Source organism: Meriones unguiculatus, chromosome 18, assembly GCF_030254825.1.
Source record: "Meriones unguiculatus strain TT.TT164.6M chromosome 18, Bangor_MerUng_6.1, whole genome shotgun sequence".
Lineage (NCBI taxonomy): Eukaryota > Metazoa > Chordata > Mammalia > Rodentia > Muridae > Meriones > Meriones unguiculatus.
Window position 1 is genome coordinate 15,275,020 of NC_083365.1, and position 15,582 is coordinate 15,290,601.

Consider the following 15,582-nt stretch of genomic DNA (forward strand, 5'->3'; position numbering starts at 1 on the left):
TTTTCCAAAACAATTTATACTTATTTTGTATCTGTGTGTATGTGGAAGTCAGAGGGTAGCATGTGGGATTCTGTTCTCTTTTTTCTACCATGTGGGTCCTGGTTATTGAACTCAGGTCCTTGGCCTTAGTGGACGACACTTTTACCCACTGAGCCATCTCTCCAGCCCAACATAACTTTTGTTTACACATGTGCGTGTCCAGCTCAGTGGTAGCGTGTTTCTTTAGCATGCACCGGGTCCTGAGTCTGATCACCAGCACCGGGGAAACATTAAGCGTAAATGGCTCTGAGTGTAAGAATGTGACCCATGGAGCTCGAAGAGCTCGCCCAGCGGTCATGAGCCCTGGCTGCCAACAGAGGACCAGGGTCCAGCTCTTAGCACCCATATGGCACACATACACACACACCAGCAGAAACACAGTGCATATAAAAACAAGTCTACAAAAACAAATCACGGAGCCAGGCAGTGGTGCATGCCTTTAGTCCCAGCACCCAGGAAGCAGTGCAGGTGGATCTCTTGAGTTTGAGGCCAGCCTGGTCTCCAGGACACCCAGGGCTACACAAAGAAAACCTATCTTGAAACAAACAAACAAAAAGACCCAAACAGACAAAAAAACCTGAAAGATTTACACAGTAATTTAGGGAAACTGTCCTTTCAAGTTACAAACTTTATGACTTGACAGCCGCCCACTAACCTTCCCCTGGAAACTAAATACCACTTCCCAAAACAGCTTTAGAGTCTCCGTGTAGAGGAGACTCCTAAAGCAATATTGGCTGTTGCACTGCCCTTGGTTGCCTTGCAGAACCTGGTTAGGACCACACTGCTGAGGACACCACCCTGTAAACAAAGGACTTGAAGAAATCAAGCCGGAACTGACCTTACGTCTGCACTTGAGGACAGCTCTCAGAGTGCCCCAAGGTGTTGTGCAAGCTGCTACGGGAGGAAAGCAAGCAATAATTCTGTCGGCTGTGGCACCTATAAGCCACAGTGAACAGCATGGCAAGACAGCTCCAAAGTGCAATGGCAGCACTTACATCTTGGGGCTAACCAACAGCTTTCTAACTGGACCAACTGGATTTAACCCACCCACCGGGAGGGAAACCGTGCCTGGTAAACAGACTGTAAAGCTAGTCGGCTACCCACAATGAGTGAGGTGGCACACCTAGAGGACCCAAGACTGCCAGCAGAATTCCCAACTTCATTGTAAATACCTATCTGCTGGTCAGTGTAGCTCTCAGCTTCCCTCATCAGAGAAGCCTGTTGAAGCAGATGGACACTATCACAAAAGGCCATCACTAGTCAAAATGCAGAGAACTGACTGGTGCTCAGCCCCACTAATAGACCCATTACACAACCACTACACCTCAGGTGCAGGGACACCTTTGAAGAGGGCACATGGCATCTGCTATGAGATAGTGTCTTCTGTACATGACAACGAAGCTGTACCCATAAAATCTCAAGACCTGAACAATGACACCACCAGTTGACATGACAGCACGGATGAGGCTAATCACCCACGGTCTCACCTCTAGAAGATGAGCTACATGCAATTAATGGCTACTGAGAGAGGGGGTATCAGTCAGTAGTTAGCTCTAAAATCATATAAGCAACACTAAACTGACTCAGCAGGTTGTTTATATTTATGTATGCATGTGCATATGTGTGTGTGTGTGTGTGTGACATAACAGGTCATGGGTTTGAGAAAGCTGGGGAACATGAGAGGAATTAAGAGGATGGGGTAGAAATGATGTAAACAGGACTGTATGAAATTCTCAAAACAAACAGTTTTGTTGTCAATGTTCCTAAGGAAGGTCAGAATGTTCCTACTTCACTGCTCTAGAAGGAAAGTGTGATTCCTAATGCAGTTCACTTTACAAGAACACTGGCTTATCACTCTTCACCTTGACTCTTCTACAGATTTTTGACAGAAGTCTGGGATAATTTAACTCTTGCTCTTGAGGTCTGAGTACCACATGAGGGGAGAGTAGAACTGAGTCTTAATCTATAGAATAAGTAAACTAAGCCCGAAGTGACAGTGGTGAATAAAGTACGTGTGGAAGCACCCAGGAGGCAAGAGGCAGGTGGATCTCGGAGTTCCAAGACAGCCAAAGGATACACAGGGAGACCCTGTCTTAAAAAAGTTTTGATTAAAAAAAAAAAAGACAAAACAAAAGGTTTCAAATGATTTTTTTCCTCATTAAGATTTTAATGTAGATGTAAATGAATTCTTTTTAAAAAATTAAAGTTTCCATTTTTTTAGAATAAAGATTTAGTGCACAAATACAGCCCGAAGCCAACAGAAAAATAGTTTTGCCCTGTCATTTCCCTAAGAAAGCACTGCAGCTACCTAGAAGAGGCCAAAAGAAAAAAAAAAACAAAAAACCAAAAAAAACCCTTTCTAGGCTTTCACAGAAGGACATGTTAAACTATGTACCGCGATCTGATGTGCAAGAGTGCAATAAATATGTACAAATACATTCCTATCTGCGTTAGGTCATTCTAGAGTATTCATAGTGGATCGAGCTGGGACTGGAAATGAGAAAAGGCTACAGCAGTGAATAGGAAAATGAGGGTTACAGTGGTTTGATACCAATAGAATAATAAATGTCTGGCTAATGAATTATTTTAACTTTGGGGCAGACTAAAAAAGTTGTTTTGAAATAAATGATACCTGTAAGGAATGCTTACTATACCTGTTAAATGTCAGTTTTTTTCTTTTTCTTTTTTTTCCTTTTTGATAAACAGCACTGACCTGAATTATATGGTGCTAGTAACACAGCCCCAGGGTTCTGGAATTCTTCTACACAGCCAGCGATCCGTTATCCTTATAAGCATTAGGGGATGTGCTGCTGCAGTCTGAAAAACCTAACAGGCCCACAGCCTCCAGCTCTTTATGTGGCGACATCAGTCACGCGTGGTCCCAGGGAAGTGTAAAAGAGGATGTAAGCTGCTGATGAGCGCACGGCAGACACAGAGATATCTGAGACGTCATGGTCATCAAACTTGAACCAGCGCTGCCTTGCTGCGTTTTTACAATAGGCAGTGTAGTGGCCTCCGTCCAGCCCGCCGTAGTGGTTCTGTAGCAAAACAAACAAACAAACACAATCATTCCTTAGCGTGAGTCAGTATATTTGTGTTTCGGTGTTCTCACTCTTATGAGGGGAGAAAGCACCTCCTGTTTTATTTTCTGCTTTAAAAACATCTTCAGTTCAACAAGATACTTACTGAAACAGAAAACAAGTTATATTTCTTCAAACTGTTCTTTGGACCAATAACATAGGGCGACAAGTCAAGATTCTCCAAGGGGAAATCCACGGACGTCTGCAGCTTCTGCTTCCACCTGCCGTCATAGGAAAAGCTGCAGAACAGATAGCACAGGGTCAGGCTGACAGAGAAAGACAGTGACTTGTCATCATTTAGCCCTGATTTTAGGAAGCTCTTCAAGTTTGCTTCAGATCTTAGGGCCAGTAAGATGCTCAGTGGGCAAAGTCCTCGCCATGCAAACCGGATGCCCAGAACCCATGTAAGGGTGGCAGGAGAAAAGTGATTCTACAAAGCTGCCCTCCACATATATGGCATGACAAGTTCTGCCTGCACTCCCAACAAATGGAACAAAATTATTTTAATAAGGCCTGTTTTAGTAATGGCAAGACATGTTTCATTTCTTTCTCATGAAGGAGATGTGAACTGCAGATGGCAAACAATGTGTCCGAGATGGAAAGTGAGAACAGCTGAGGCCTCCAGTTCCCAGGCCAGCTACAACACTGACCATAAAGGTATGCAGGAAGGGCTGAAGGACAGCAACTCTAGAGCTGTGCCTGTACTCGGGGACACCACAACTAAAACGAGCTGCATTGAGACCCGTGTTCGGCTCCTTTCAAGACCAACATCCAACTTTCTGTGTAATTACCTCATAATTATCATTTACAGTGTCAAGGGTCAAACCCAGCAGACATCATGTATACAAAAAGCACTACAATAATGAACAGCTTTCCAACAGCTCAATTCTCTATACAGTTGCCTTAGGGCCTCCAGGAATAATGTTCAATACTAACCACAACTTTTAACAACAGATCTGTATTTCCTGAAACACTTCTACACTGCCATTTATACTGGCACAATGCTCAAAGTGAAGCTGACAAACTTGTCTAAACTACAGAAAGCTAAACATTCAATATTAAAACTGACATGAATTGGCTATGAATCTCCAATAATACAAAATAAATGCTTGCTTTAAAACAAAACAAAACAAAAACCATACTTCTCAACAAAGATGAAAATTTAGGGTTTTTTATAAAGCCAACTCAGGCTGGGTGTGGCGGTGTGCACCAGTACCGTCAGCATTAGAGGAGTCCAAGGAAGACTGAGTCCTGGCTGCCCTGAGGTATGTGGGTGAGAGCCCATCTCTAAGCTGAAAATCCGAACTTCCCAGATGGATCACAGAGAGCCGAGAAGAGCCACACTGCAGCTCTCACTGCTGTGCTGGGCTGTGTGGGAACCTGTCCTTCCACTGGTTTTTCTTCCACTTGGTCTTTCCTGCCATGACGGTCATCGACTAAACCTCTGAACTGTAAGCCCGCCCCAATTAAATGTTTTCCTTTGTAAGAGCTGCTGTGGTCGTGGGGTCTCTCCACAGCAATGGAAACCCTAACTAAGACAGAAGTTGGAGACAGAATGCTTGCACTTAGTACAGGCAATAGTATATTTTTTTTAATCTTAAAGTCAGACTTTAAAATCACGTGGCTTTTCCCCCCACCTAAAAACTTGCTTGGGCTGCTGAGATGGCTCAGTGGACTCAAATAGTTGTGTATAGCCACAATGGCCTGAGTTTGAGCTCTAGATCCCAGAAGGTGGCAGGAGGACGCTGACTGCCAAGAGTTGTCCCCTGACCCCGACACATGAGCTAAAGCATGTATACCCTAAACTCACACTTTTTTAAAAAAGCCTAATTTTATTTTACATTTTAATTTTTTTGACACAAGGTCTCATGAGGCCCAGGCTGGCCTTGAACTCTTGATCATCCTGCTTCCATTTCTCAAATGCTGAAATTACTGGTATGTACTACCATGATTAAAATAATTTTGCTATAGTTTATAATGTAAATGTTAGCTAAAATTTTTTTTATCATTTTATGTGTATGGATGCCTCGCCTGCATGTATATCTGTATACTATATATGTGCCAAGTGCTCAGAGATGCCAAAAGAAGGCACCAGATCCCCTGGAACTGGAATTACAGTTGTGAGCCACCATGTGGGTGCTGGGAAATTGAACCCAGGTCCTCTGCAAGCAGCCATTGCTCTTAGCCGCGGAACCATCTCTCCAACCCTTAATGTTAATTTTAATCTGCTCACCTGTGTTGGAATTATACTGTGTAACATTTTTCACTTGATGTGATGTAAAATTTTATTATGTGAAATGCAATGATTTAGTTCCATTAATTTTTTAGAGAAATGGAATCACATGGAATGACATGAAATAATAGCACTGTTATTCTGCTGTCATGTCTGCCTTCTAATCATTAGGTTTCCTTTAGGAGACGACATGTGCAAACTATTTAGACATTACAGTTCCTTCATCAGATGAACAAACAAGCAGGGGGACGTTACCGTTTCAGGTGGACGAGCAGCACAGGTGGCAGTTTCCAGATCTCTATCTTCTTTAGAGAGTCCCGCCGAGCTCGGCAATGGCTGCAGTAGAACCTGTTGTTATCTGTAAGCTTCTCTTCTTTGGAAAATAACCTAAGGCAGTCCTGGTGGGAATAAGAAGACCACAAACACACAGTGAATCACTCACTAATGCAGTATGTGGAGGCCCTCTGCAGTTAAGAATGCTGACACACACCTCACTAAGGTGGTAAGTGTTTGATATAAGGAGGGATGCATTCAGCGTGCTGCAAAGAGTGGTGAGAATCACGGAAGACGGGCAGAGGCAGGACAGCACGCACAAGGACCTCTAGCTTAGCTCTGATGGGTCATGGTGGACTTTCAGGAAGCAAACGCACAAGGTATCAACACAAGCTACTCTATCAGTTACACTGCTGTCGTGTGGAAACCAACAAGTCTGATCCCTACGTATATAGAAAAAGCAGATCTAAGTTACCATCAGATACAACTTCCTAAGTTTGCTTTCAGAACTTTTAGGGACGGGTTTGGCGGAGGAGTGAAGCGCTTATCCCGCATGCACAAAACTCTGTGTTCTAGCTGCACTTGCTGGCATTTATGCCTACACTCCCAGCACTGCAGAGCCAGACACAGATTTCGAGCTCACTGAGCTGCACTGCAAAACTCAAGGGCTATAGGCTGCAGAGATGGCTCAGCAGTTAAGAGCACTTGCTCTCGCTGACCTGGGCTCAATTCCCAGCACCCACATGGCAGTTCACACCTGCCAGGTCTAGTTCCAGGGAATCCGATGCCCTCTTCTGGCCTCTGTGGACACTGCATGCAGTGGGTGCACAGCAGCATGCTGGCAAAAGACTCCTACATATAAAATAGTAACAAAAACTCCCAGGGGCTAGGGTGTAGCTCATCTGTTTTCCTGTCAGGATGGGGCAGTGTTCTTTGCACACACAATACAACACACTTTCTCCTCAACTTACCTGTAAAGTGCATTTACTTGTGGATGCTAGTGGCAAAGACAAATACATGAAAGCCTCGAATGTCCGAGACTTTTTTTGACAGGTGAGGCACTGCACTGTGGATTTGAACTGACCCTGAAAAAGTGCAACAATAATGGACTCATTGAGCTGCTTGTGTTTCTGCCAAGCATGTTCTGCCGCTCTAAAGTCATCGAGGTGATCGTTGTTCTCTTCCTTATGCCTCTTCCGATTGTCAGCCTAGGAGCAAGGGCAATTAAATTCTCTGTTAGTGTCTAAGAGTGTGGTGTTGACAGTTAAATAACACTAAGTAACATTTTATACACTCAGCTCCACTGAGGAGTTCTGACTTCAGTAAGTACTACAAAAAAATTAATTTTACCCAAACCCAAACCTACTTTACTGAAAGGATGTGGCTCAAACTTCTGTTCTTTCCACCACTCATTTTGTTTTGAGACAGGGCCTCACTACGTAGCTCTGGCTGCCCTAGAGCTCATTACGCAGACCAGGCTGGCTTCACATTCAGGTACCTGCCTGCCTCTGCCTCCCAAGTACTGGGATTAAAGGCATGTGCCACCAAGCTGGGCCCTCATAGCATCTTCTGGACTACTGCTATCTGAAGTGCTTTGCGTATGAGGCCTGATCTTTTACTTCGGCCAGTGCTGTACCCGCCCCACTGAGTCAAGAGCAGAAGCTGTTCTTTCAGTGTCAGTGCTGAGTGCAGAGACTCATAACTGGTTAATGTACTGAAAACAAATGACTGCATATCCTCCAGCCTACAGCTCCCGGAGGAACTGTGGAAGGAAGGGGAGAGGGGTGCATGACACAACTGTTTAGACTCTTAACCTCACAGCAGCTGTGGTTATACATCTGGCAAGACTGGGCCAGTACTATGGAAGGGCAAGGTGCTCATGGGTCCCCACACCTCCACCGAGGATTTATACAGTTAATGATTGGACTGATGGAGGAAGGAGAGATTTTCTTACTGACATACTACTGACAAGGTGCACGTGTTCCAGTAAACAAACCACAAACCTCGATCATGCTTCTGCAAGTATCATTAACAAAACTCATAGTTAAAAAAGGGAGGGGGGATTAAACAGAGTGGGAGGAGGCAAGAGAGTAAGGTGGAATAGACAGGCTTGAAATGTATTACCTACATGTATGAACATGTCACAATGAAGCACATTATTATACACAATATATACTGTTAACATTTTAAGTCAATGCCATTTTTTTAAAAGGTGACAACTTGGCATCAAAGATTTCACTTTTAATTATTGAGTGTGTATGGTCTGTGTAGGGGCACATGGCTCACAGTGCATCAGTTCTTTGAAGCTGGTTCTCTCTTGCCTCCCTGAGTTTTGAGGACCAAACTAAGGTCACCACGCTTGGCTCTGCCAGTGCTTTTACACAGTCTGAGCCCCAAAGGATGGTGTCAAAGAGAAAACAAGTTGTGTAAGTAGGAACTAGGGTTTAAATTCAATAGATTCTATTTTACTGTGACAGGCTCGTGCAGATATTGACACACAGAGACACAGACACACACACTACCCCTTGGGACGATCTCGCTATGTAGCCCAGGACATCTCTGAAGTAACACTCCCTGCCTCAGTCTCCTGAGTACTGTGAGCTTAGGTGTGAGCCACCACATAGCTTCAACTTTCATACTTCTGTTCAGCTGAGCACCACGACCTTAAAGGCTTTCTGAAGGAGGTGACAGCTTGGTGCCAGGAGAAGCTGTACAGAGATGAAGGCAGTCCTTATGCAAAGAGGCTGCTTTAGTAAAAGCAATGTGCATGCACCACTTGGTTTACATGGAACGATTCTTATTTTGGGAGAAAAGTCTAAGAACACTAGAGCATAACACACACAACACATATTTTTTAAATCCCAGCTGCACATTCCTAATCTGAGAATCCAAAATATGGCATGCTGCCACAAGTGGAAAATTATACCCCGAGAAAAAAATCATCACATTATTCAAAAATATTATAAAAATTTTACTTCAAGATATGTACCTATGTTGAGACAAGGTTCCCGTAAACGCAAATATTCGGGGTTGTTCTGGGGAGCTCAGCACACGGCACAGTCACCGTATGAGTAAGGGGATAGTGAAGGTGGAGGCGAGCGGCTCAGGGGCCACTTGTACCTTATTTAGATCCTCATGGAGGCCGTCCATGAGGAACAGCAACAGTTCTTGTGAATCTTGCTGGCTGGACCCCGCGAACTGGTCATTAATCTTCCCAATGGTGACTTTAAAGTCCTTTGGACTGATATATCTATACTGTCCTGTCCACAGCGCTTTCATGATTATACCAAATTCTTCTGCTACTTCACCTTTATGCCCCAACAAATTTGACCTGTGCAAGTTATATTACCAAAAATAAAGGAAAAAGATTTTAAAGTTACAGTGGAGTCTTCATGTCAGCAAAAACCTATACACATAACACACAAAGGGATCACTCACCTGCAGGCTTGGACCAAAACACATCTGACCTGACTCTGCTGGGGTCCTCCAACTCACTTCCTTATCCTGGCTGTAGCCCTGCTCCTCACCACTCATCAACAGGCTGCAGCCAAAGACGGAGGTGTAACCCTGACAGTGTGTCTGCCATCTTGGTCTCTTTTACTAACTTGACTCCTCTGAAGCTGAGGAGTATTACACACAGACTAGGAATAGGCCCTTAAGGGGCTAGAGAGGTGGCTCTGTGTTACTTAAAAGGAACTGTTTCTGCTGAAGAATACCCAGGCTTGATTCCTGGCACCCAGATGGTGGCTCACAACTGTCCATAGCTTCAGTTCCTGGGGGATCTGATGCTCTCTTCTGGCCTCCTCAGGCACCTACACTCACACATGCACATACACAATAAAAAATAAAAATGAGCCGAGCACAATGGTACACGCCCGTAATCCCAACACTCTGGGAGGCAGAGGCAGGCAGATCTCTGTGAGTTTAAGGCTTGCCTGGTCTAGAGAGAGTCCAGGACAGCCCAGACTCTACAAGGAAACCCTTTCTTGAAAAAAACAAACAAAAACTAAATAAAATAAAAATGAAAAGAACCTTAACAGGTGACAGACCTAGTGACTGGGTGTGCTGAAAAAGGGCACAATGAAGGGGCTCGCCCCATGCCCTTTGCCTCTGTCATGCTGCGACAGCACAGGGTCCTGATGAGATACTGGCAAGCTCATCTTGTACTCTCAATCTCTACAACTATGGAAAATAAGCTCAGCAGGTAAAGGTGCCCACTGTGTGAGCTGACAACCTGACTTAATTCTGGAGTCTACACTAGGGAGCCAATTTCTGGACATTGTCCTTGACGACCTTCACATGTTGTGAATATCCACACTCTGATTTGTGAATATCCACACACACAAAATTGTACAAATTACAATTCTTTTATGTAAACAAACATACATTACCTTGTATTGGGCTCTTCATTGTAGCGGTACAAAACAGAGTAAGACATATAGAAATTATGGTTAAACTGCATTTTCACCAGTGTACTGTAGAAGTGAAATGTTCCTTTACCTGTTGATATCATCCTGGTAGCAGTTTCGATTGAAATAATCAGCCAAATGTGGAGCATTACACAGGCACTGCAATATTGAATTCATGTAACAAGTATTTCCCAAATTACGAAGTCCAGTAAGAGCTGGTCCAGATCCTCCAAAAACAGGATTGAGGTTCCGAATCTGAGAAGCAGAAAGCCTTGAGATCTCGGCTTTAGGATAACATGGTGGCCTAAGAAGGAAAAACAAGATACCTTATGCAAGAGTATCTCAAATTGAGTCCACACTGAGGATGGCTGACAGCTGGAACAGCTGTGCCATGATAATCTTGCTCACAATCCACAGGCTAAACCCCTGTGTTCTCGAAGACATTAAGCAATTAGGTTAACTCTAGGTTCTGGTAGCCTCTTGTGAAATGCATGCCTACAGCTTTTCCTGTGAATGCTGGGTTCTAGAGGTAGAGAAAGCTCTTTCAATCATCTCCAAGTGGCCCAGATAGGTTAGCATTCTCTAACCAGAACATTAGAGAATTAAAAATGATAAAATCACATATAATTATAAATTCTACATTAATGTAGAAGGACAAATATTTAGTGTTCTCTCTCACATGTACATCCCAGCTGCTAAATGTTAAATAGTGTATTTAAGAGGCAGTAGGGTGCCAGGCATGGTGGTGCACACCTGTGGCCCCAGCACTTAGGGAGGCAGAGGCAGGCGAATGTGAGTTCGAGGTCAGCCTGGTCTACAAAATGTGTCAAGGGCAGCCAGGGCTACACAGAGAAACCCTGTCTCAAAAAAAAACCAAACAAACAAACAAATAAACAATAAACTCACTAGAAAAAAGAAAGTTTAAGGACATAAGGGCACAGAACACATGAGATATTTAAAGGACTACAGGAGGCAGAAGGGAGCAGTAAGGATGCTGGTAGTTTGGGGTGGGCTGACGGAGGGTAGGGACAGTCTGAACTGAGTGTGTGCACACATTTTTCTTGTAACTATTTACTCAATAGTGTATTTGCACAGCATTTACAATACAATACATATTAGCTACTTAAAAAATAAAGAGGCAGATATTTATGCTCTTGTAAATAAAATAAATTATACATAAATAAAAGTTTATTCCAACCACAGAACAGGTTTCAAAGGAGGCAAAGGTTATCTGGATACTATTACCTAACTATGCCTGTGGCCACTTAGTCACACAAGGATGGCCACATTTAAATTAAATTAAAGCCTTGCTGGATAGCATGGAGTGTCGCTGGGCACTGCGAAGATGAAGGTCCCCCTGGCCTCCTGTGCACGTGGTCAGAGTGCCGCAGTCAAGGGCCTGACTAGTTCATAGTCCCTTGTCCTGCTGATCCCACTTAATGTTCCCTGCCTCTGAGGGACCACGGAAAACACACCAAACCATCACAATTTTCTCTACATGCTCTTTCTCGGTTCATGTAGTCTTTTATAAAAGATACATCAACCGCTTATGAGAGAGCTCCAAAACACTGCCAAATGAATAAACTTTAATAACATTATGACATAAGGATTTCTAACATCTGAACTGTACGAATTCCAAAAGCTCTTTCAAATAGGTCTCTCTCTGGCAACATGAATTCTCAAGGAGGTGACCAATTATTTCCTTAGGATATGTCAGAAAAATAAACTGAAAATCCTTAGTAATTAACAAATAGTATATAATACATTAAAAACAAACAAACCCTGTCTCTTATTTATATAAACAACAAATTTCAGTATCCAAGATCCCTGCAGGAACTGTATGGAAGAATATTCCACGCCTGAGATAAAATGCTCGGTGTCTGCATTCACTTGTGCACCCCTTCATGTTTCCTTTAAACCATTTCTGATTATTCACAATACCCGATACAATGTAAATAGCTGTTACGCTATGTTAAAAAATGCATACACACAAACACACACACTTTCCTTAATAAAATTTAAAAAAATATATGATTTATGGAAGAAGGGTGGAGGCTTGGGGTATGATGCCGTGAAAATGCTGTAACAATACATGTAACACTTTCATGTCTGTATCAGTACTGAATACATTAATCTTCTCATGCATTAAGTCAGCATTTGGGGACAAAGCCAAGGACATCTCATTTGTTTCTTATTTTTCCTTCTGTTCAAGGCTGTAACCTTTACGTGGTAACATTCAGACAGGTTTAAACCCATGACACTGCTTACTTGTTTTCCCGGTTGACTGTCGGGGTCACTGCTGGCCTCCTCTTTTCCTCCTCCTGCAGGGCCTGAGTGATGTCTGGCGAGGAGTAGGAGCGTTTCAGTTTGGATGGCTCCCGGTCACGCTCAGCAGGGATCTGGGGCTTGACTTTGTGAGTAGGAGGGGTGGAAGGAGGTGCAGAGGAAGGAGCCATTTCAGGTGGGTACATATGAACCGTGTTGGTGGGCGAGTGATAGTAACGGAAGGTCCCGGTGATCGGATCAAGAAACTTGGAAAAGTAAAACAAACAAAAAAGTTAAAAAAAAAAATTCATACAAATTAAAAAGTGCACTGCAAAATTTACTTCTGGGTTAAAATGTGTATGCGCTAAGGATCAAAGCTGGGGCCTTACGTTTGTTAAGCGCAAACTTTTTATTACTATAGTCCCTAAAATAATATGAATAAAAGTGATAAGCATTCTGTAAACTATCAAAGAAATTTAGGCTTGCTTTAACAGATATGCCAGGGTGGTCATATATTATAGTTAGTATCTAAGGCCAGGTACTGGGAGATCTCACCCTGTAGTAATTAGGGGAAGAGTTTAAGTTCTCTATATCAAAGAGGAATTGCCAACTTGAGAGCTACTTTAAAAAATTCAGTAACGTGTATTTCAATGTAGAATTCTGACGTTTACCTTGGCCCAGCCGGAAGGCAGTCCTGGCACAATTCTCCCCATTTCTTCACTTCGTGCTCTTGTCAAAGGTTCTCGCTGAGCCTAATTTAAAAAACAATAATCTGATTTTCCAATTAAAAATTTCCACTCATGAACTTAAAGTACTTACGCTGAAGAGTCAAAACAAGCCTGTCTTGATGACCTGTAACATTTCTAAAGGCAGCATCAAAGATGAAGGCAGTTGTGGTTTGGTGTTTCTCAAAATCTACTCTATCAAGGGTTAGAGGACTGAAATAACAGGAGAAATGCTGTAGCACTTCTAGAGCTGAGAAGCCACAGGAAGGAGGGAATGTGATTCCACATGCTAGGTAGGAGGGGGAAGAGGAGATATAATTATCCTTAAATAATTATTACTCTGCACAGAGGCTATAGATCATTCAAGAGTTAAAGACTCTTTGGAACACTCACTGAGAGCTGTCTACAACAGAAATTCCTAAAACTTTAACAAAGCTGTTACTTCTGCAGTTACTGTGTTTGTCACAACTGAAATGAGTGTGCACATAAGCCTGGTGGTGAGTACATTACAGTAGGGAGGTGGCTTTCCATGGTGGTTGGTAAGGATAAAGAGCAATGGAGCTAAATAAGAAAACCTATCAGATGATTATCTCATGACCTATTTTAAACCATTTTGCTCTCCTAACACAGCTTCTTCTATATCCATTTACAAAATCATGTAGTATTCTATGTAAAGAAATACAGGTCAGCATACTTAAGCAGCAGCCTCTATATGGACTGCAAATGCTTCTATCTTCAGAAACTTCTCTGTAAGACTCCCTTAAGTAAATGAAAGACAATACCCAAAGTAGAGAAAATATTTACAAATATTATTGCAAATAAAGGATTTTATCCAGAACATTATAAATTCATACAGCTCAGTCAAAACTGGCAATCTAATTTAAAAATCAGCTATGATTTCAGCAAAGACAGATAAGCTAGGTCTGATAGTGATTCCCTGTCATCTCAGCTCTTGGAATGCAGAGGCAACAAGGTCATGAGCTCAAGATCAGTCTGGGCTCTATAAAATGGTCTCAGAATACCAAAAGCAAAGATAAACATCAAGGGCTACTCTACTGATATGGAAGAAAGTTGTTAAGAGACATCAATGTCATTAGGTATAAAACCAGCAGTTGCATTGGAAACCATTTTGGTAAGATTTTTGTTGCTGTTTGGTTTTTGTTTTTAAGTTCCTTTCTTTTTGTTTTTTATTTTTGTTTTTAAGACAGAGTTTCTCTGTGTAGCCCTGGCTGTCTTGGAACTCTCTGTAGAGCAGGCCGGAATTACAGAGATCTGCCCGCTTCTGCCTTTGCGCTTTTAAGTTTAAGTTTGTTGTTTTTTGTTTTATTTGAGACAAGGTTTCTCTGTGTAGCCTCGGTTGTCCTGTACTCACTCTGTAGACCAGGGTGGCCTCTAACTCACGAAGATCAGCCTCCCAGAGTGCTAGGATTACAGGTGTGGGCCACCGAACCCAGCTTGGTTTTAAGTTTTTTAACAAAGTAAGCGGAAAGGAATTCTACTCAAGTATTCACTCAAAAGTAACAAATACCAAGACACAAATACTCACAGAAGCATTATTTAAAATAACTCCAAGAAGCAATGCAAATCTCTACATAATTCAAACTGACATGTGCGGTATGTACAAAGCATGTAACACTTAACTACACAAAGGAACCAACTATCAGTGCATGCTACAGCACGAATATAGAAAACTCTGCTGGATAAGGGGTTAGAGACATGACAGTGGTTAAGCGTACTGGCTGCTCTTCCAGAGGACCTGGGTTTGCTTCCCAAGCACCCACATGAAGGCTTACTCCAGTCCAAAAGGATGTGCTCCTCTGCTCTCCTTACAAGCAGCACACACATGGGGAACAGACATACAAGCGGTGGTTGACAATCTGAGGGGCCTGAGCCCTTTGGGGCTCAAATACCAAATATCCTGTATATTAGATATTGACATCAAAATTCCTAACAGTAGCAAAATTACAATTATGAAGTAGGAACAAAATAGTTTTATGGTTGGCGGTCAGCACATGAGGAACTGTATTCAAGTCGCAGCGTTGGGAAGATGCAGACCCACTGTGCTGGATGAAAGAAGTCGGCTGTTGAAGACTTGTCTTAGAGAAGCCAGTCAATGGAGACAGCAGATTCATGTTGTCTGGAGCTTCAGGATGGGCTAGATATGACTAGACATGGCACAGAAATCTTTTGAGGTTGTGGAAATGTTCTAGATTGGATTATGTGAATAACTTCATGTACTCTGTAAAAATTTTCTTCTTGTGTTTTCTTTGAGACAGGGTCTCTCTATATAGTCCTGGCTACTCTGGCACTCGCTATGTAGACAGAATGGCCTTAAACTCAGATTACCTGCCTCCGCCTCCCCAGTGCTACGATTAAAGGCATACGTCACCATACCCAGCAAGTCTGTACATTCTTCCCTCTCTGACTGACTGTATGTTACAAACAGGTAAGTTTTATAATATGCACATTATACATCAATTACGCTATTATCATATCCATCAAATTGAAAATAAAAACAAAGGAAAAAAACCCTTGATGTCTCTCTGCAAAGTGTATTT

The 15,582-nt window shown here is 42.7% G+C and overlaps 1 protein-coding gene across 1 annotated transcript in view; it reads right to left on the reverse strand.

Moving 5' to 3' along the window:
• Positions 1-2,175: 2,175 nt before the first annotated feature.
• The window catches only part of Usp8 (ubiquitin specific peptidase 8), a 55,795-nt gene continuing 42,388 nt past the window's right edge, over positions 2,176-15,582 (reverse strand). The window contains exons 12-19 of the mRNA XM_021642832.2: positions 12,971-13,051; positions 12,303-12,565; positions 10,126-10,338; positions 8,746-8,956; positions 6,597-6,833; positions 5,608-5,750; positions 3,226-3,358; positions 2,176-3,077 (exon numbers count right to left, since the gene is read on the reverse strand). Of these exons, the coding sequence (XP_021498507.1) occupies positions 2,892-3,077; positions 3,226-3,358; positions 5,608-5,750; positions 6,597-6,833; positions 8,746-8,956; positions 10,126-10,338; positions 12,303-12,565; positions 12,971-13,051 (1,467 nt within the window). The 3' untranslated portion in view covers positions 2,176-2,891. The remainder of the gene's footprint in view (positions 3,078-3,225; positions 3,359-5,607; positions 5,751-6,596; positions 6,834-8,745; positions 8,957-10,125; positions 10,339-12,302; positions 12,566-12,970; positions 13,052-15,582) is intronic.